General features: G+C 45.0%; 1 protein-coding gene across 2 annotated transcripts in view; it reads left to right on the top strand.

Annotated features, from left to right (window-relative positions):
• The window catches only part of GFRA1 (GDNF family receptor alpha 1), a 239,666-nt gene that overhangs the window by 63,426 nt on the left and 156,395 nt on the right, over positions 1–19,845 (top strand). Inside the window, exon 5 of one of the 2 annotated variants that reach the window (XM_055424573.2) lies at positions 1,945–1,959. The exons of the other annotated variant lie outside the window; for it this stretch is intronic. Within the exon in view, the coding sequence (XP_055280548.1) occupies positions 1,945–1,959 (15 nt within the window). The remainder of the gene's footprint in view (positions 1–1,944; positions 1,960–19,845) is intronic. 2 annotated transcript variants of the gene reach the window in all.

The following is a 19,845-nucleotide window of genomic DNA, read 5'->3' as shown; positions in this document are numbered from 1 at the left end:
TTTGGGGGTGATTGGGAGTCTGTAGAAGCAGGGTGAGCCTGATATCAAAAAGTACATTGCAGGGACTTCCCTGGCAGTCCAGTGTTAAGACTTCACCTTCCAGTGCGAGGGGTAAAGGTTCGATCCCTGGTCAGGAAACTTAGATCCCACATGCCTCCTGACCAAAAACCCAAAGCATAAACAGAAGCAATACTGTAACAGATTCAGTTAAGACTTTAAAAATTGTCCACATCAAGGAAAAAAAAAAATCTTGAAAAATGTACCTGACCTATGCATTCATGTTCACCAAAAGGTATGGACAAAACATCACAGTTTGTAACTTCCCAACAATTGTCTTCAGAAACAATCCAAATACCCATCCACATTAGGATGGAGAAATAAATTATGATGAAATCACCCAGTAGAATACTACCTAGCAGTGAGAATGAATGACTTACTACATGCCATAGCATGGATGACTCCCATAATCACTGTAGAGTAAAGAAGGCAGACAGAACAAATTTGTACTGGATTAATCCATTTATCCATTCTAAAGGAGATCAATCCTGGGTGTTCATTGGAAGGACTGATGCTAAAGCTGAAACTGCAATACTTTGGCCACCTCATGCGATGAGCTAACTCACTGGAAAAGACTCTGATGCTGGGAGGGGTTGGGGGCGGGAGGAGAAGGGGACGACAGAGAATGAGATGGCTGGATGGCATCACCGACTCTGTGGACATGAGTTTGAGTGAACTGTGGGAGTTGGTGATGGACAGGGAGGCCTGGCGTGCTGTGATTCATGGGGTCGCGGAGAGTCGGACACGACTGAGCGACTGAACTGAACTGAACTGAATCCATTTATATAAAGTCTGTTGGCTCAACAGGTAAAGAACCTGCCTGCAATGAAGGAGATGAGTGTTCAATCCCTGGGTCGGGAAGATCCCCTGGAGGAGGAGGCCATGGCAACCCACTCTAATATTCTTGCCTGGAAAATCTCACGGCGAGAGGAGCCTGGTGGGCTGTGGTCACAAAGAGCTGACCATAACTGAAGCAAATGAGCACAGAGCCCAGAAGTATGCCTAGTGGTTACTGTTGGCGGGCGGTAGCCAGTGCTTGCTAATTTATGCCTTTTGCTAATATGTGTGTTTTCAGATGCCAGACCTAGTGCTTGGCATATAGTAGCCTCTCAAATATTTGCTGAAAACGATGAATTAGTTTTTTTTTTCAACTTGTCACAGATTTTGACTTCAGATTTAATATGAAGACCTGGTGTTATTAGTTGTGAATTATGTGTGGAGAATTCATACAGATTTTGTGCTTATTATGATTTAAATGTGGAACTTTAGTAGCTTCACAGGTCTTTCCTCTGTTTACCCTGTTGTGTGCCGCTGTCATTTCTGTTGTTTATAAACCAGCCCGGCAGCTTAGTAGTCGGCAAGAACACGGTTTGTGGAATCAGACAGATTTGGGTTCACTCCTGAACTCATTGGTTATTCCTCTGTGGTCTTGGATCAGTTTCTCAACCATCCAGAAGCTCAATTTCTCTATCTATAATGTAAGGATAATATTGTAACTTGCCTCACAGGGTTTTAGTGAAAATAATAATATTAACATGAATAGCAACTGGAAACTTCTGTTTACCTTGTCCTGGACACCAATCTAAGACTTTAAAACACAGGACACAATTTGTTTAATCTTTCCAATGCAAATGTATTTGTGATTTAGGAATCTGTAAGCCACAGGGTTAGTAAGCATCAAGCCAGGATTTAAACCCACGCAGTTCCCTTCCAGAGCTCAAACTTTTAACCACTGCCTCTGAGTAGAGGGAATATTGTACTAAGGGTGTTTAGTACAGTCAGTGTATGTTAGCTGTGATGCTCATCACTGTCATTTGCAACATAATTACTAATTTTTTTCTCCTTTCTCTCTCCCTTTTTCCTCCTGTTTTTCCTTCCTTCTGGCAGATGTTTTCCAGCAAGGTAAGCTCATTGCCTCCTGCCTGCTTTTCTATTGCTTGTGCTCTTTTGGGAAAGAGTATCATGTGCAGAGGGTTATGGGACTTTCCATCCTTCTGTGGATGTGCCATGGGGACCTCAGGACAGACATACCATGAGGAGGATGGCCCGGGGTGGCCTGAAGTGCCATCAGCCTTCCGGAGCCTCTGCGCTCCAGCCTCTGCCCTTTTCTCTGGACCTTGCTTGGGAGTAGAACGAGGACTGGACAGCTGGGGCAGGGACATTGGGCCCTGGTTCATGCCCAGGCACCTGTCCAAGGGCAGGGCTGCTGTGGGCTTGTGAGACAGGTGGGGAGCAGATGTCTCTGGAGGGGATCGGGTGGAGGCCCCTGTTTCTCAGAGCTCCTGCATCAAGGCCAGCTTCTGCTTGGTTAGGTCTCCACAGGCCACCTCCACCTGGGGGCTTCTCTGCCAAGCAAAGCTGTCCGAGAGGTGTGGGCAAGACCATGGCTGGCCGGTCACTTTGTGTCCTTCAGCCCAGGGGAACCTCACAGCCCCTCCAATTGGGCCAGTGATTGAGAGGAACCCGGCAAGGGTGTGCAGTGTCTTACATATTTTTCTAGTCAAGTATATATATTCAGGGGAGCTGGAGAGGGAAAGCGTAGCCTAGACACAGGCTATGTGTCCTTCTGGCTCATGTTTAAATCCCTACTCAGGATACACAGCTTCTGCGCTCTGTGAGACTCATGGGCATGGCCTTATTGAATCCACTAGATACACATTCAGGGCAACTGCCTCTTTCCATTTTTCATCACCGTCTGAAACTACTGGGAGAAAGTGGACAGACCGGATTGTTTATATATTCAAGGTGGGAAGCGTGTGTATCCCACGCCTGCCACCTCATTCTCGAATCCCAGGCTGCCTTAGGATAAAAGAGACCGGTGTTAAAAAAAAAAAAATCCAGGCATCCCATAACTAGCTTCCAAATAATTTTATGGGCTGGATATTTTCTCAATGATTATTTTACCCCAAACATGCAGCGTGTGATGGAGCAGGTCTGTCTGCTTTCTCTGATCGAAGTGCAGTTGTGGGTAACAACGAAGGGACTTGTGTTGTCTTTTAAGAGTGTGGAGTCATAGACCTACTTTTATAAATAATTCATAAATCTAAACCAGCCAGAAGTAATAAGTTCCATTTGGCTGGAGACAATGCGATGGGCAAAATTGAGAAGGTGCCACGACTGTGGGTGTAAAGCATGTGCTGCCGTCAGGGTCCTGGCTACAGTGCGTTTTCTTCCTTGACACATTGAGGGTTCAATGACATGCTCTGGGAGGCAGTTTTTTTTTCTTTTCTTTTTCTGTGAACTAGAGAGCCAATAGCAGAGAGCCAAGCTCTCCCCAATGCCGAACTACATGTCTTCTTTTGAGACATAAAACGCGCGAGTTTGGAAAAGTCTTGCTGGAGCCAGTGTGCTGAGGTCCCTGGAGAATGGAGAGAGAAAAGTTTGGTATCAGATCTGGCTTTTCTACCCACAACCATGAGCATTCAGCTATTGTAGTCAGTATAAAAAATGGCTTATCAAGCTGCCTCCTTTTTAATCAGTCATGCCATTCCATTGATGGGTTTTGACTGTCGGTAACAATGATATGCAGGGCAAAACTTAAAATCACCTGCAAATCATGGACGATTGAGACTTAATAGCTTCTTCCAGAGACAGAAGCTGCTAGCTACCCCTGGCCCTGTGAGATAGTACTAGAATTACAGATGGGGAGAACTGAACTTGCTTTTGTGAAATATTTACATGGCTCTGGCCTTGCAGGACTGTTTCATACAGAGGGACATTCTCCGAAATGATGGCCAAGAACTCACCAGCTGGAAACCTCCTTACCTCCGCTTCTGGCCATTCTGCCTGTGAAATGAATGCTCAGTAAAATGTGACAGTAAAAATGTGTCAGTGACAGTAACCTCAGAAAAAGACAAAGCTTCTCTGTCTTGCAGACAATGTCTGAAACGTGACTGCACAGCATCTTCTTGGGACGAGGGGGTGGGGGGTGGGTGCGTGGAAACTGCTACTAGAATTGTGCCGTTAACTTGAAACACAGGGGCCATGAAGTGTGCTAGAAATAAACATCAGGAAACTATGTGGTTTCAGGTGAAGAGAAGCCACAGGGCCGTTTCTGCCGCCCTTCTACACGAGGCAACTGTGAGTGGCTCTGGGCTGACCGTGCCATGGGCATCAGGCCTGGCTTGCTTTGGTTTATCCAGGGACTGAAGGACAGCTGAGTTAGGGGGTGCTGGTTTGCAAAAATGTACTCTTGGCTGTGAGTGAATGAGGTCTCTTTGCCCAGAGGAATCCTTGCATGTTGGGGCTGCCATGCGCTAGGGCTGGCAGAAGAGGGAAGCGGGCTTGCAAGGTGACGGCATCAGATGTTCTCAGAGGAGACCGAAGTTTTTTCCTCTGGACAGCGTTATCTTTTATTTCACTACAGATCAATCTTGTTATAGCGGTTGACAGTGTGGCAGCTACTGCGGGTCTTCTCTGCTGGTACCGTGGTCTGTGCACGTGGGAGCCAGTTTCTACCCTCAGAGCCATTTCTGAGCTCGTCTCGGTTCTTTCATCTGTAAATGCCACTTGCTGTGATGGTTAGTCACAGGGCCCGAGGACCGTCAGGGCCCAGTGGGTCCGCAGCTGGGCCTTCCGTGTGTAGGAGTTCTGGGGACCAAGGGGCCACATTTTCAAGGAGCCTTAATTGACCCACATTCTCTGGCATCCACAGAGCTCATGAGCCATTGGATGACTCTCAGGAATTCTGAAGAGCCACAGAATTGCTCTTCACAACATCAAATGCAATTGAAAATGCTGTGCGTGTGCATGTGTCTAGAATCTCGAGTTTTAGGGCACTTTTATACCGATCGCTTAATAATGAAGTCAAGACTACACACGCACACATACACCGCACAGCTCATTTGAAGTTACTGAAGCACCTTTGAATGCTCATCCATGGGCTCAACCTTGATTCTGAAATCGAACGGAAGCTGAGTGGCTTGGAAATGAGAACACCACCACTCAGCTGGGCATTTAAAAGTGTCAGCAGGCACCATATAAAGATTTCACCATTGAGTTAATTCTCTGCTCAGTGAACTGAAGTCCTTTATAGACTTTGTGCCCGAAGAGGCATAGCCTTCCCTCCTCCTCGGTTCTCACCTGGAGCTGGGATCTTGCTATTAGAGAGGGTTTTCTTCCAGCTCAAGTAATTTTTGATACCTTTCAAACATAATGCACTTGTTTATTTTGTAGCCGGTAGCTGTGTGCGAGGTACTTTCTATGAGGATAAAGGAGTGACTGAGATGGCGAAGTCCCTTGTTCTCATGGAACTTATGGTCGAGCTTGGGAAACATTTGGTGCCAGGCATGCAAATTAATAAACAAGGTTAATTTCAAGAGGGATACAAGAAGTGAGGGCTTCCCTAGTAGCTCAGCTGAAAAAGAATCTGCTTGCAACACAGGAGACCCCATTTTGGTTCCTGGGTCGGGAAGGTCCACTGGAGAAGGGATAGGCTACCCACTCCAGTATTCTTGGGCTTGCCCTGATGGCTCACATGGTAAATAATCCACCTGCAATGTGGGAGACCTGGGTTCAGTTTCTGGGTTGGGAAGATCCCCTGGAGGAGGGCATGGCAACCCGCTCCAGTATTCTTGGCTGGAGAATCCCCACAGATTCTCCTTGGGCTGCAGTTCATGTGGTTGCAAAGAGTTGAACATGACTGAGCGACTAAGCACAGCACAGCACAAGCAGTGAATAAAATATCATGGATGGTACGCTAGGGGCTCGGAGGGCTAAGGATGTTACATGGGGGTGGGCAGGAACGCCCCCCGTGTTCCATAATCAGAAGGAAGCTGACATGATAGAGGAAGTTGTATGAAATGAGCAAGGAGAGGAGGGCAGGCTAGGGGTCAGAGGAAGGAAGTCCGTGGTGTTAGTGGTGAGTTTTAAGTAGAAGAGTCGGGTGGTCTTATTTACATTTAAAAGCAGCACACTGACTGCTGTGAAAATGCACAAGAACAGCATGTGAGAAGTTAAAACCAGGACCCAGGCTGAGTGCTGAGCAGGCTCCGGCTGGGCTGAGACAGGGCCCTGCCCTCAGGCCCTAGTCGCTCCCTTAAGGAAGTGTGGCGGGTAGTGGGAACTTCCCACCCAGGCGGCTCACCTCTACTGAGCACCATATTTTGTGCCTGTGTGGAGTCTTGTGCCACGACTTAAGGCTGGCAAATTATACTCATCAAAGACACCAATAAATTATTCTTCTGTATGTTTTCAGATTGTAAAAAGCCACTTTTCTCCAGTACATACATATGAACACATACATATGTGTTCATCATCTGTATTACATATACATTATTAATGTATGCGCTTCCCTGGTGGCTCAGATGGAAGGGAATCCGCCTGCAATGCAGGATACCTGGGTTCCATCCCTGGATTGGGAAGATCCCCTGGAGGAGGGCATGGCAATATACTCCAGTATTCTTGCCTGGAGAATTCCCCTGGATAGAGGAGCCTGGCAGGTTAAAGTCGATCAGGTTGCAAAGAGTCGAACACGACTGAGCAACTAAGCACAGCACATTAATGTGTGTGTGTGTGTGTGTGTGTGTGTAAATATGCCTAGTAGACATCCATTTTCCCCCAGCAGGGCTGCTGCCTTTGTTGAGGAGGTTGGGCCAATAGCTTTGCCCAGCAGCCTCGGTTTTCCTATCTGTAAAATGAGAGAGTTGGGGAGATCCCTGACCTAACGTGGCTTCCTGCTGATGCTCTGTTTTTAAGAAGTTTTCAGGTATGACCTAAATCAGATCCCTTATGATTATACAGTGGAAGTGAGAAATAGATTTAAGGGACTAGATCTGATAGACAGAGTGCCTGATGATCTCTGGACGGAGGTTCGTGACATTGTATAGGAGACAGGGACCAAGACCATCCCCATGGAAAAGAAATGCAAAAAAGCAAAATGGCTGTCTGAGGAGGCCTTACAAATAGCTGTGAAAAGAAGAGAAGCGAAAAGCAAAGGAGAAAAGGAAAGATATAAGCATCTGAATGCAGAGTTCCAAAGAATAGCAAGGAGAGATAAGAAAGCCTTCCTCAGCGATCAATGCAAAGAAATAGAGGAAAACAACAGAATAGGAAAAACAAGAGATCTCTTCAAGAAAATTAGAGATACCAAGGGAACATTTCATGCCCATTCAGATGGGCTCGATAAAGGACAGAAATGGTATGGACCTAACAGAAGCAGAAGATGCTAAGAAGAGGTGGCAAGAATACACAGAAGAACTGTACAGAAAAGGTCTTCACGACCCAGATAATCACGATGGTGTGATCACTCACCTAGAGCCAGATATCCTGGAATGTGAAGTCAAGTGGGCCTTAGAAAGCATCACTATGAACAAAGCTAGTGGAGGTGATGGAATTCCAGGTGAGCTATTTCAAATCCTGAAAGATGATGCTGTGAAAGTGCTGCACTCAATATGCCAGCAAATTTGGAAAACTCAGCAGTGGCCACAGGACTGGAAAAGGTCAGTCTTCATTCCAATCCCAAAGAAAGGCAATGCCAAAGAATGCTCAAACTACCGCACAATTGCACTCATCTCACATGCTAGTAAAGTCATGCTCAAAATTCTCCAAGTCAGGCTTCAGCAATACGTGAACCATGAACCTCCAGATGTTCAAGCAGGTTTTAGAAAAGGCAGAGGCACCAGAGATCAGATTGCCAACATCCGCTGGATCATGGAGAAAGCAAGAGAGTTCCAGAAAAACATCTATTTCTGCTTCATTGACTATGCCAAAGCCTTTGACTGTGTTGATCACAATAAACTGTGGAAAATTCTGAAAGAGATGGGAATACCAGACCACCTGACCTGCCTCTTGAGAAACCTATATGCAGGTCAGGAAGCAACAGTCAGAACTGTACATGGAACAACAGACTGGTTCTGAATAGGAAACAGAGTATGTCAAGGCTGTATATTGTCACCCTGCTTATTTAACTTATATGCAGAGTACATCATGAGGAACACTGGGCTGGAAGAAGCACAAGCTGGAATCAAGATTTCCGGGAGAAATATCAATAACCTCAAATATGCAGATGACATCACCCTTATGGCAGAAAGGGAAGAGGAACTAAAGAGCCTCTTGATGAAAGTGAAAGAGGAGAGTGAAAAGGTTGGCTTGAAGCTCCACATTCAGAAAACGAAGATCATGGCATCTGGTCCCATCACTTCATGGGAAATAGATGGGGAAACGGTGTCAGACTTTATTTTTTTGAGCTCCAAAATCACTGCAGATGCTGATTGAAGCCATGAAATTAAAAGACACTTACTCGTTGGAAGGAAAGTTATGTCCAACCTAGATAGCATATTAAAAAGCAGAGACATATACTTTGCCAACCAAGGTCCGTCTAGTCAAGGCTATGGTTTTTCCAGTGGTCATATATGGATGTGAGAGTTGGACTGTGAAGAAAGCTGATCACCGAAGAATTGATGCTTTTGAACTGTGGTGCTGGAGAAGACTCTTGCGAGTCCCTTGGACTGCAAGGAGATTCAACCAGTCCATTCTGAGGGAGGTCAGTCCTGGGTGTTCATTGGAAGGACTGATGCTCAAGCTGAAACTCCAATACTTTGGCCACCTTATGAGAAGAGTTGACTCATTGGAAAAGACCCTGATGCTGGGAGGGATTGTGGGCAGGAGGAGAAGGAGACGACAGAGAATGAGATGGCTGGATGGCATCACCGACTCAATGAACATGAGTTTGTGTAAACTCTGGGAGTTGGTGATGGACAGGGAGGCCTGGCATGCTGTGATTCATGGGGTCGCAAAGAGTCAGACACAACTGAGTGACTGAACTGAACTGAAGTAAACTTGAGTTAATAAGAGTACAGAAATGTCCCATGCTGCAGATTTTGAGTATTGTCCAGAGAACATGCCTGAAAAGAGAGGTTGAGAATGAGGTGGCCGAGAATGAAGGTGGAAAGAAACATGGTTGCTGGAGTGTAATGTACTCTCAAGGCTTTTTGGAAACATCAGTTCTTTCCTATGTGTGTTAATAATGGAATTCACACTGGATGGCATTGCTTTTACTAATCTGAAACGAACAATAAATCATAGTTTGCTTTCTGGCAGCCCAACCCAGCTCGTTAATTGTTGAGGTACATTTGTGATGACAGTGACCACTGCCATTTATAATATGCTTGACTTAAGCTCTTTTGCATTTTTCAAATATGTTGGTCTAACTGCTGGAGTTGGATCTTAGTTTCTTCCCAGCCACTTCAGAAAACCCATCTATTATAAAACTCTGACCCTTTAGCCATGAATTATGGTCCCCCTGGTAACATTATCCATTATGAAATATTGTTTTCTTTATGAATGTGGGATCTGGGTGAATAAATTAAATCTATTGTTACCACCTCCAGGGAAAAACTCCAAGTTGTCATATGATGCTAACTGGTAAATGAGAAAAATGCGTGAACATTCTTATGGAGGAAAGTGGCTGGTTCCCTGGTCACACTCTTCTATGCTAATATTTATGGTGTATATATATCATCCCCCTTTCTGTTCAGAGTCAGTAGAATATTCCGAGTCATGTAGGAAATGCATTCATCTTTCCAGCACACACTGAACATTACCATTTAATTCCACGTAGATTCACTTTGTGTGTGTTGTGTAGGAAAGTGATAGGCATATTTAAATAATCACATTCTCTGAGATGCTTTGTAACATTCTGCGTGGGCTGTGCAAGGTGGTCTGTTCCCTGCCAACTGGCCTTGAGTTTTCCTTGTGGCAGATTCTCTGTGTCCTCACTCCAATCCTGAAGTATGAATTTTAGGTGAGGTCTCAGAGTCTCTCCTCCCAGTTACTTGAGTTTCACAATTGCCAGATCAATGAAAGGGGGTAAGTTTTATTGTTGAGATGGTTCCTAATAACAAGAGGAATTTTTCTTTTGTAAATTTTATTTTATTAGGATGATAATAATGATGATCCACCAATATTTGTTCACGTCCTGTATTCCAGACATTGGGACAGTTGCTTTGTACACATTTTCTCATTGAATCTGTCCCCGTATTTTTTGAAGAAGGTTTTATAACCAATAATCCCACTTTACAGGGGAGAAAACTGAAGCACAGAGTAGAATCCATTTAGTGACGTTTATATAAGTCATGAGTAGTAGAGCCAGGATTTTATTTTATTTTATATTTTGTGGGTTCGAATCCCAGCAGGGTCAATTTTATTTTATTTTTTTTTCCTTTCCTGTTTTTCCGAGTTTTTCTTAAAGGCTCCCACCCTTTTCCCGCTACACTATCTCAGTGTTTTCCAGCTGGTTTCAGGTCCAACCTCAGCCTCTGCTCTGCTCTCTTCTTTACTTAACCTGTCTGCCCTGGGGCGTTTGGGCCGAGGAGAGCAGGACTGGGAGTGGGAGACAGAAGGGAAGGGAAAGTGGGTGTGAACGCTGAGATAAAGGCAGGGCGCTGGCTCCGGGACACATGGGGGTTTAATAACCACTTTATACTATGCACGGGGGACTCAGGAAAGGACTGGGACGGGACTGGGGGCAGAGGGTACAATCCTAGACACAGGGGATGGGCACAGGGAGAAGCGACAGGGACCAGGGAAATATATATTTATTTATTTTGATTGAAAGACCTTATTCTACAGTAAAGTTTTAGATTTTCTGAAAATTGTGACACTAGAGAGTCACCATATACCCTGCATCCCGTTTCCCCGATTACTAATATCTTACATTAACGTGGTTCGTTTGTTACACCTAATGACCCAGTATCGATCCATTATTATTAGCTAAACTCCATGGCTTATTCAGATTCCCTTGCATGAGTGCATGCGTGCGTGATCATTCCCTTAGTTGTGTCTGATTCTTTGCAACCCCATAGACTGTAGCCTTCCAGGCTCCTCTTTACATGTGATTTTTTCAGGTGAGAATACTGGAGTGGGTTGCATTTCCTCCTCCAGGGGATCTTACCAACCCAGGGGTTGAACCTGTGTCTCCTTCGTCTCCTGCAGTGGCAGGTGGATTCTTTACCACTGCGCCACCTGGGAAGCCCATTCCTATTCCCTTAGTTTTTACCTAATGTTCCATCTCTTTTCGGGGAACCTATCTAAGACATCACATTACTTTTAATAGCCGTGTCTTCTTAGGCTTCTCTTGGCTGTGACAGTTTCTAAGACTTACCTTGTTTTTGATGACCTTGACAGTGTTGAGGAGTCCTGGTGTTCTGAGGAGTCTCTGTTGTAGATGTCCCTCTCTGGGAATTTGAATAATGTTTTTCTCATGATTAGACTGAGGTTATGGGTTTGGGGGAAGATCACAGAGGTAAAGCTCCATTTGCCTGACTTCATATCAAAGGCATTTCCTGTCAACATGATCTGTGACTCTTGATGTTGATCTTGAACACCTGGATGAAGTAATGTTTGTCAAGTTTTTCCACTGCAAAGTTACTTTCTGACTCCTTTCCACACTGTACTCTTTGAGAGAAAATCTATGCATAGCCTACTCTTAGGGAAAGTGTGGAGCTATGTTCCATCTTATTATACAGAGGCTAGCTACTCAAGTTATTTTTCTCTAAGGGAGATTTGGTTCCTATACTTCATTTATTACTTTATTCAATCATTATTTAGATCAGTATGGACTTATGATTATTTATTCTATTTTGTTGTTGTCATTTAGTTGCTAAGTTGTGCCTGACTTTTTGCAAATCCATGGGTTGTAGCCTGCCTGACTCCTCTGTCCATGGGGTTTCCCAGGCAAAAATACCAGAGTGGGTTGCCATTTCCTTCTCCAGGGGATCTTCTTGACCCAGGGATCCAACTCACAACTCCTGCTCTGGCAAAGCATTCTTTATCCTATGTGATAGTTGCTCAGTTGTGTCCGATTCTTTGCGACCCCATGCACTGTAGCTCGCCAGGCTCCTCTCTTCATAGAATTTTACTCTATACCTTGGGTTACAATGTAATACACATTTAATTTATTTTCTTGGCTTGTCCATTGGAAGCTCTTTCAGTGAACTCCTTGTGTCCCTTTGACATATCACTGTCAATTATGTTTTGAGGCCTTCTGCCATACTTTCTGATACTATAAGATGCTCCATGCTCATCTTGTGTATTTCCCATCCCTGTCCTTTAGTCAGCCATTTCCTAAAGGAACCCTGCTTCCTTTTGTTGGAGAATGACATTAGAAACCAATATCTGGGTTCTGGGTATGCTTATTGTTACTCGGGTGTCATTTCTTTTAGGCCCTGTCAGTTGACAGAGCAAAAAACGCATGTGTGTGTATTCTAACCCATGTATATATGCCTGTCTGTTTCTATATACAACCAGTTGTATCTGTATTAAGAGTGAGTTCTTACTGGTGTATCTAGCTCTCATCGTTACCACATGGATCATTCTAGGCTTCTCCCCTTGCTTATCTGCACATTCCCACTCCCAAGGTGAGACACGTGAGCCAGGGTTTTCAACTCAGGAGGTCTGACTTAGGCTTTACAACAACTGTCATGATTCCCACCGAAGGACTTTCTTCTACTCCTGGTGAAACGCAGTCACAGATCCTTGACCTTCCCTAGGCGCAACAGGACCACCCAGATGCAGAGCGGTGAGTTTATTAGGTACCTGTCTATGTCAGTTCCGGCTGTTGTAACAAAATGCCATAAACTGGGGAGTGGGGTGGAGTGTCAAATAGCAAGCATGGTTCTGGAGCCTGAAAGTATGAGATCAAGTTGCTGGTCGATTCCATGTCTGCTGCGGGCTGGTTTCCTGATCTGGAGAAAGTTGTCTTTTCTCTGTGTCCCCAGGAAGCAGGAGGAAATGAGCTCTCTGGTCCATGCTGATGTCGTGTGTGTGTGTGTGTGTGTGTGCGCGCGCGTGTGTGTGTGTGCGTGCGTGCGCGCGCTCTGGTCCATGCTGATGTCTCCAATGTGTGTGTGTGTGTACCAGGCTTGCATAGTGTGTGTGTGTGTGTGTGTGTGCGCGCTCTCTGGTCCATGCTGATGTCTCCAATGTGTGTGTGTGTGTGAGTGAGAAGCAGGCTTGCATTTTCACAGTCTCCTCTAATGTCTTTATTGGGGCCATGCTTACAATCCCTGCAGTAACATTTTATCTTGAAATGGTTGTTAGTTCAGTTCTCCTCCCAGTCCCTCTCTAGATAGGTCTCTGCTCCTGCTCACTTTGTAAAACTCAGGATAACTCTCTGCTGGGTTACCCTGACTCACTCATCCCAACAGATGGGGGATTCTGCCTTCTACTCTGTGGAGTTTCCTATCACCCCCTCCTGCCTCCGTCAGCACTTCTCTCAACTCATGTTGTTGTAATGATCTGTTTGAGCAAGTTTTCCCGTCCCAGATCAAGCCCCTAGACAGGAGGAACTGTGTCTTTTAATTTGAATTCCCAGCACCAGGTGCAGTGCTTAGCACACAGTGGGTGCTCAGTAGATGTCTGATGAATAACAGTGGACTAAAACGGCAAAGTTCAGAGGAACTGCATTTTGAGTACATGGTTTATGTGTGTGCACATGCCTGAATGTGCACACGCATGTGCACACACTTCCTTTTATGTTTGACAGTTTAGGTGCTTAGTAAGGTTGAAGCAGATGCTGTCACTGTAGCAGCTGGATGTTGGCAGCAAAGCCAAATCCTTTCTTGTCCAGGAGTCCAAAAGTCTTTTTTCCATTCTGTTTCCTTCACCACTGTTTTGGTTTTTTTTTTTGAGGGGACAGGTGGTCTGTGTTGGTACGAGCAGGAACATGAGATATATAGCAGACACATTTCTGCCTTCCAAGAGTTGACAATTTTATTGGAAACTCAAAGCCAGTCTGTCTAGGGCTCAATGAGCACTACCCTTTCTCAGTGCTGGAGGAAGTCGTAGAGAGTGGGGGTTCTTCTGCTGAAAGAGTGGGGCTGGAGATGGTTTAAAGAAGGCGGAAGACCTGAGTGGACAGGACCAGGGCAGACTTGTAGGTGGGCAGATGGAAGACAGTCTGAATGGAGGTGGAGGCAAAGACAAGTGTGGTGTTGTGTTTATGGGATGTTGAGAGTGCAGTAAACTCACCAGGCTCTAGGTTAGGGCTGGGTGGGACCAGTGATGGAGGCTTCACAGACTGTCAAGGGCCGAAACCCTGTCTGCTTTCTTGTGCCCCAAAATCTACCAGTGTGATTGAAAAGATTTTGTCTACCAAGTGCATAGTATTGTTGTTGAGTTACTGCACCTTCTTATTCATTTTATTATGCCTTTTGCTGTTTAAGGTTGACCAATCAGTGTTTCTAATCTTTACAGTGAATTAGTTATGCCCTTGAGTTGATGGAATTCTAATCCATAAAAAAACTAGCTTGATATTTTAGATAGCTTGAACAATAGTTTTCTTGGTTATTTTTAAATCTAGGCAGCAAAATTTAGATTTGTTCTAGGAAACACAAGAAAGCCATTGTAGCTTTCTGAGCAGAGAAATAGCACTGTACACATAATGAAAGTGCTGTGTGTTGGGTGGCCCAGGATAAAGATGGCCTCTGCTTACTCGTGCAGTGTGCCCGGCACATACTTTAACGCCTTTCTTCCCCGGAATGACCCTAAGAGTTTCACGTACTCATTTATCTTCATTTTTTATCCCCATTTTTCATATGCTGAAATAGATTCAGAAAGTTCACGTAGCTTTACTTTGCAGAGGGTCTCCCATCTAGTAAAGAGCAGGGCCTGAATTCAGAACCAGGCAATTGGACTTAGTTCAAATTCTTACCACCATATCACAAAGTCATTTCGGAGGGACCAGATTAATGGTTAATGTAGGTGTTAGCTATGTGGGTGATCATTGCAAATTATCTCAGCTTTGCTGTGTGTTTGAAGACTTCATAATAAAATATGGAGAAAACAAAGAAACCTTAGGTGGGCTCTTTACAGGAATAGAGATCACATGGCCTCCACAGTCGTGGATAAAGAGAGGTCGGTCAGAGAGGTTGGGCCTCCCGAGAGGAGTGGGCCGGTCCTGGGCTCCAGCTATGGGGCTCCAGCTGAGGTGGGGACCCAGGTGAGAGGCAGGTGGAGAGCAGGCTGAGTCCTCTGCTAGTTTCCCGTGTGCTCTTATAATGAATAACCAAGAACTTGAGGGCTTAAAACAACAGAAATTCATTCTCTCACAGTTTTAGCAGTCAAGGGTCTGAAGTCAAGATGTTGGCAGGACCCTGCTCTCTCTGAAGGTTCTAGGGGAGGGTCCTTCCCTGCCTCTTAACCAGCCTGTGGAGGCTCCCAGACACTCTTGGTTTTCCTCGGCTTGTAGCTCCATCTTTCCAATCTCTTCCTTCACCATCACACAGCCTCTTCTCATCTTATAAGTACACCAGTCACTGGATTTAGGGCCCACTCTAATCCCGTGTGACCACATCATAACTTGATGACATCTGTAGAGGCCTTGTTTCCAAGCAAGATCATGTATTGAGGTTCAGAGTGGACATGAACGTTTGGGTTGGTGACACTACTCAACCATGACAAGTGACCAGCCAATCTGGGAGGTCCAGTATAAGGAGAGGGGATTATGGGAGGACAGGGCGGCCGGAAAGAAAGTAAAGGGTTGAGAGAGAGGGAGGAAACCTTGAGCAGAGTGGAGAAGGAAATTGAATTAAATTTGATAAGAGAAAGAAACAAGGGCTCCAGAGAGGAAAACAAGGCAAGTAGGTTTTCGAGGAAAGGGCTGTGTCTCAACCATGGGCCTCTCTGTTTATTTATCTCCTGAATATCTTAAAGAATTAAAATGTAAATCTCGGAAATTAAATCCACGGGCACAGTGTCAACAGAGAGGGCTTTTGCAGAACAGACAAAGCTGTTCTTTTTCCTTGAGAAACAGCCATGGTGGGAAACCACGTCTGTATGCACAAGATTTATTTGAGATGGATTAAGGTTCGTGATGAGCGAATCTCTGAAGGATTGGAGGTGCAGTTCTCATAAGCCTGCAAAAGTTCAACTCCTTATCTGAGGCTTATCCAAACCTGATGAAACCTTTTAGGCCAGCATGGAGGTTAGGGGCCTCCAGCAGCTGAAAGTTAATATCCTGCGTCAGGAAACCACCTGCATTGTGAGGGGCGGCGGGGAGAAAGGCGTATAAATTAACGTTCTGTTGGAAGGGAGGCCCTCTGTGGTTTGGGGCTTCCTGAGCGTGGACCACCCACTCTCTTTGGTGGGGGGATTACAAGCTCAGTCCTTTGAGCCCTTTGGGGGTGGGAGGCAGTACCTCCTGGTTCTTGAGACCTTTTACTGCGTTCAGTTCTCACGTCAGATTCAGGTCTCGGTCACCTCCTTAGGCATCCATTTGGACTCTTGGACCCCAGAACATTCTTACTGTAGCAGGCTGCTCTTTGTTAGGCAATCACCTCTTCAGAGACACCTTCCCTGGCCATCTTTGTTGGAGATATTTCCCCAGACACGTTCCTCCATTGCCTCATCTGTTTCCTTACAGCACTGTACAGGATGGGTATTGGGTTAAATAGTGTGCCCCAGGGAACTTCCCTGGTGGTCCAGTGATTAAGACTTCCCACTTCCAAGACAGGGGGTGCAGGTTCAATTCCTGGTTAGGGAATTAAGATTCCACATGCCACAAAGGACGGCAAAATTTTTTTCTTTAAATTTAAGATATAAAGGGTACAATTAAATGGTTTAAAAATACTAGTGTGCCCCCCAAATTCATGATCCCTGAAACCTCACGATGTGACCTTATTTGGAAATAGTGTGAGTGAAGGATCTTGAGATGAAATCATCCTGGATTTAGAGGGGGTCCTATATTCAGTGACTAGCTATTCCTTTAAGAAGAAGAGAGGCCCCAGAGAACTAGAGAGAAGGTCACATGAAGATGCAGGCAGCATTTGGAGTGATGCTGCCACAAGCCACGATCTACCTGGAGCCTCCAGAACCTGGAAGAGACAAAGAAGGATTCTCCTAGGAACTTTAGAGGGTATACAGCCCAACTGATGCCTCCATTTTAACCTTCTGTCCTCCAGAACTGCAAGAACATACATTTTTGTTATCTTCATTCACCAAGTTTGTGGTCATTTATTTTAACAGTCCTAAGAAATGAACATAGCACCCAATACTGTCTGAAATCATTTGTTCATTTTTTTGTTTGCTTATGGGTTTCCTGTCTCTCCAGCTGGAATATAAACTACTCGGGTACCAGGACCTTGCTGTGTTGTTCATGTCTACATCCCAGTGTTTAGAATAGTGCTGAGCAGAGTGTAGGTGCTCAATAAGTATTTGTCAAATTAATGAGCCCTGTGAGATAAGCATTGTTGTCTTGATCTCTGGGTGATAAAAATGTCACCCAGAGAGGTTTATTCACTCACCCAAAGTCACACATTTGGAAGAGTTGGGATTCAAACTCAGGCCTTCTGGTCCTCAGATCCAGGTTTAGTCTACTGCACCGCAACAGCTTTATTGAAATTAAAAATATTATCCTTAGAATCTTTATGACTTATTTGAAATGTATCTCCCCCAAATAGTATAGTTTTATAAAATGGCAACCCACTCCAGTGTTCTTGCCTGGAGAATCCCAGGGACGGGGCAGCCTGATGGACTGCCGTCTATGGGGTCAGGTCGCACAGGGTCGGACACAACTGAAGCGACTTAGCAGCAGCAGCAGCATACCTTACCAAGCCAGAGCTGGAACGTTCCCCAGGAGGTTCAGGGTCGAAGCCTGCCCTGGAGCAGAAGGAAGTCCTCACAGGCAGAGGGACAGGCAGCCTTCATGCATACCCCACCAGAGCCAAGGCTGGACTCCCCTGGGACCTGACCTTCCATGAGGGAACTGGATGCTGTTCACACCTGGGCCAGATGGGTATGCCTCTATAGACAGACTGGGAAGGCACAGCACTCTGGTGGATTGTAACTCTGATGGCCACGCCTTCTCTCCTCTCCCCGCAAAAAGAAAAAAGGAAACTTGGATTTGACTTTTTTCCCCCTGCTCACTCAAACACATCTCTGTCACCCAGTAGGGCCTGCTTGGAACTGATCATCTTGCGGATTTGATTCCTGATGGATCTCTTGGTGCCTGATCTGAGCTCTCACCTCTGGTTCTCCAGGTCAGCAGGCTCACGTCACTCGTCCTTTTTAGTTCCTGTGGGTCTGCTGGTGCCTCCATCTTTCCTAGCCCGCCCTGGTGCCATTTACCTGCTTCTCTCTGTCTCTCTCTTCCTCTCTCACACACACACATGATTTTTACTTTTTTTGGGTAAAAATGTACATACTTTCATTTTTTTATTAAAGGGAATATGCTTTAGTGCCCCAGCAAACCTTCTCTAGCCTCTGTGTACTGTAGGACTATGTGACTTCATATTTAGTATCTACAAACGAATTTGACAGTTTTTAGCCAAAGGGAGTTACATTGTAGGACTTTTGTGTAAAGCCTGTCTTTTTCCTTATTACAACTTTCTCTCTCTTTTTTTGGTAAATAATAAAACGTGATTCTTAAGAAAAAGTAGCATAGAATATAGGTTTTCTAATATCCTTGCCTAGTGCATATCTGGTTTTATGAGGATGACTGGATTTTGGAAATAAGTTCAAGGTCATTCAATGTTCATATCGCTAAATACAGTGAGCCAGTCGTCAGCTGTGCTATTGCCAGTCTGGGTCTGAAATAGAATGTAGTGTTAGGGTTAGAGGAATGGCTTTCCTGTCTCCTCCACTAGACTACAGGCTTCTTGTTGGTGGGACCCAGCTTAGTCCTCTTTTTATTTCTAGGCCTGCTACACAGTGGGTATTTAATGGGAGTTTGAATGAATGGATGGGTGGATGGATGACTAATAACTTTATGGTGAGCCTTATTCTGAAAAATAACCTTGTATAGAATTTAGAAAAATGATTATATGTGTGGCCATTCTAGAGATACATATTAGCATTCTGTTCTGTTCAAGGAGGCCCCTGGCTGTATGGTCATTGCTTATATGTTTGAGTGGATAAGCGTTAGTCGCTCGGTCGTGCCCGACTCTTTGCGACCCCGTGGACTGCAGCCCACCAGGCTCCTCTGTCCATGAGATTTTCCAGGCAAGGATACTGGAGTGGGTTGCCATTTCCTTAAATTCTTGTCTTATGTTTTCTTTTGGGGAGGGGTTGATGAAGTATAAAAGGATAACTTTATTGCTTTGCCAGACAAAGGGAAACACACCAGGGTTCTGCCTCAAAAAACTGTTTGTCTCAACCCCAGAGAACTTGATGAGGGTTTTTATAATGATGGATCGAAGATGGGGTTCTTATGTTTCTCATAGTCACTAAAGTGTAAGTGCTTTAAAATATTAAAAATGTATAGATAGAAAAGTAGAAAATTCATGTCATAGTAAACTGGCATTGAGGTGGACTTGGGGACTTTTGGGGGGATCGTACCTAACTACTGTGTTATCAGGGAAGTTAGTTTAAATACTTGAATTTTCTCATCTATGAGATGAAGGGATTAGACTACATCTTGAAGACTAACCCTGTGTAGTCTATTATTCTATGAAACGATGACTTCCAACCACTTCTGCTTTGATGCTCTAAGCTGTTTACCTTGTCTCTCTCCCCAACCCCGCCCCCAGTTTGAATCTTTCCTTCTTAACTAGGTTTTAGGCTTCTCCTCCATCATGGCATCCCCAGGGGCATGGTGAGCTGTGTATGTGTATTTCATCTCACTTTGAACTAAGTGTTAATCACCCTGAGACTGCCTTGGTTTTTTCAACAGCTCATCAGGACTGTATCTTTTCTGTGAACCTGCTTCTTGTTTGAAATAGTGGTATGCAGGTTTCCAAAAAGTCAATCCAAATTTTGGGGGGAGATTTTGAAGCCTTACTCAAAAGGTTTCTCTGTGGCTGGTGGGGATTCCCAGTGGGGAGTGGCCCAACCGGCAGCACAGCGCTCCTTCAG

The sequence above is a fragment of the Moschus berezovskii genome, chromosome 12, assembly GCF_049115385.1.
Source record: "Moschus berezovskii isolate FMDL1 chromosome 12, NW_MosBer_1.0, whole genome shotgun sequence".
Lineage (NCBI taxonomy): Eukaryota > Metazoa > Chordata > Mammalia > Artiodactyla > Moschidae > Moschus > Moschus berezovskii.
This window is presented reverse-complemented; position numbering and strand designations above follow the sequence as displayed.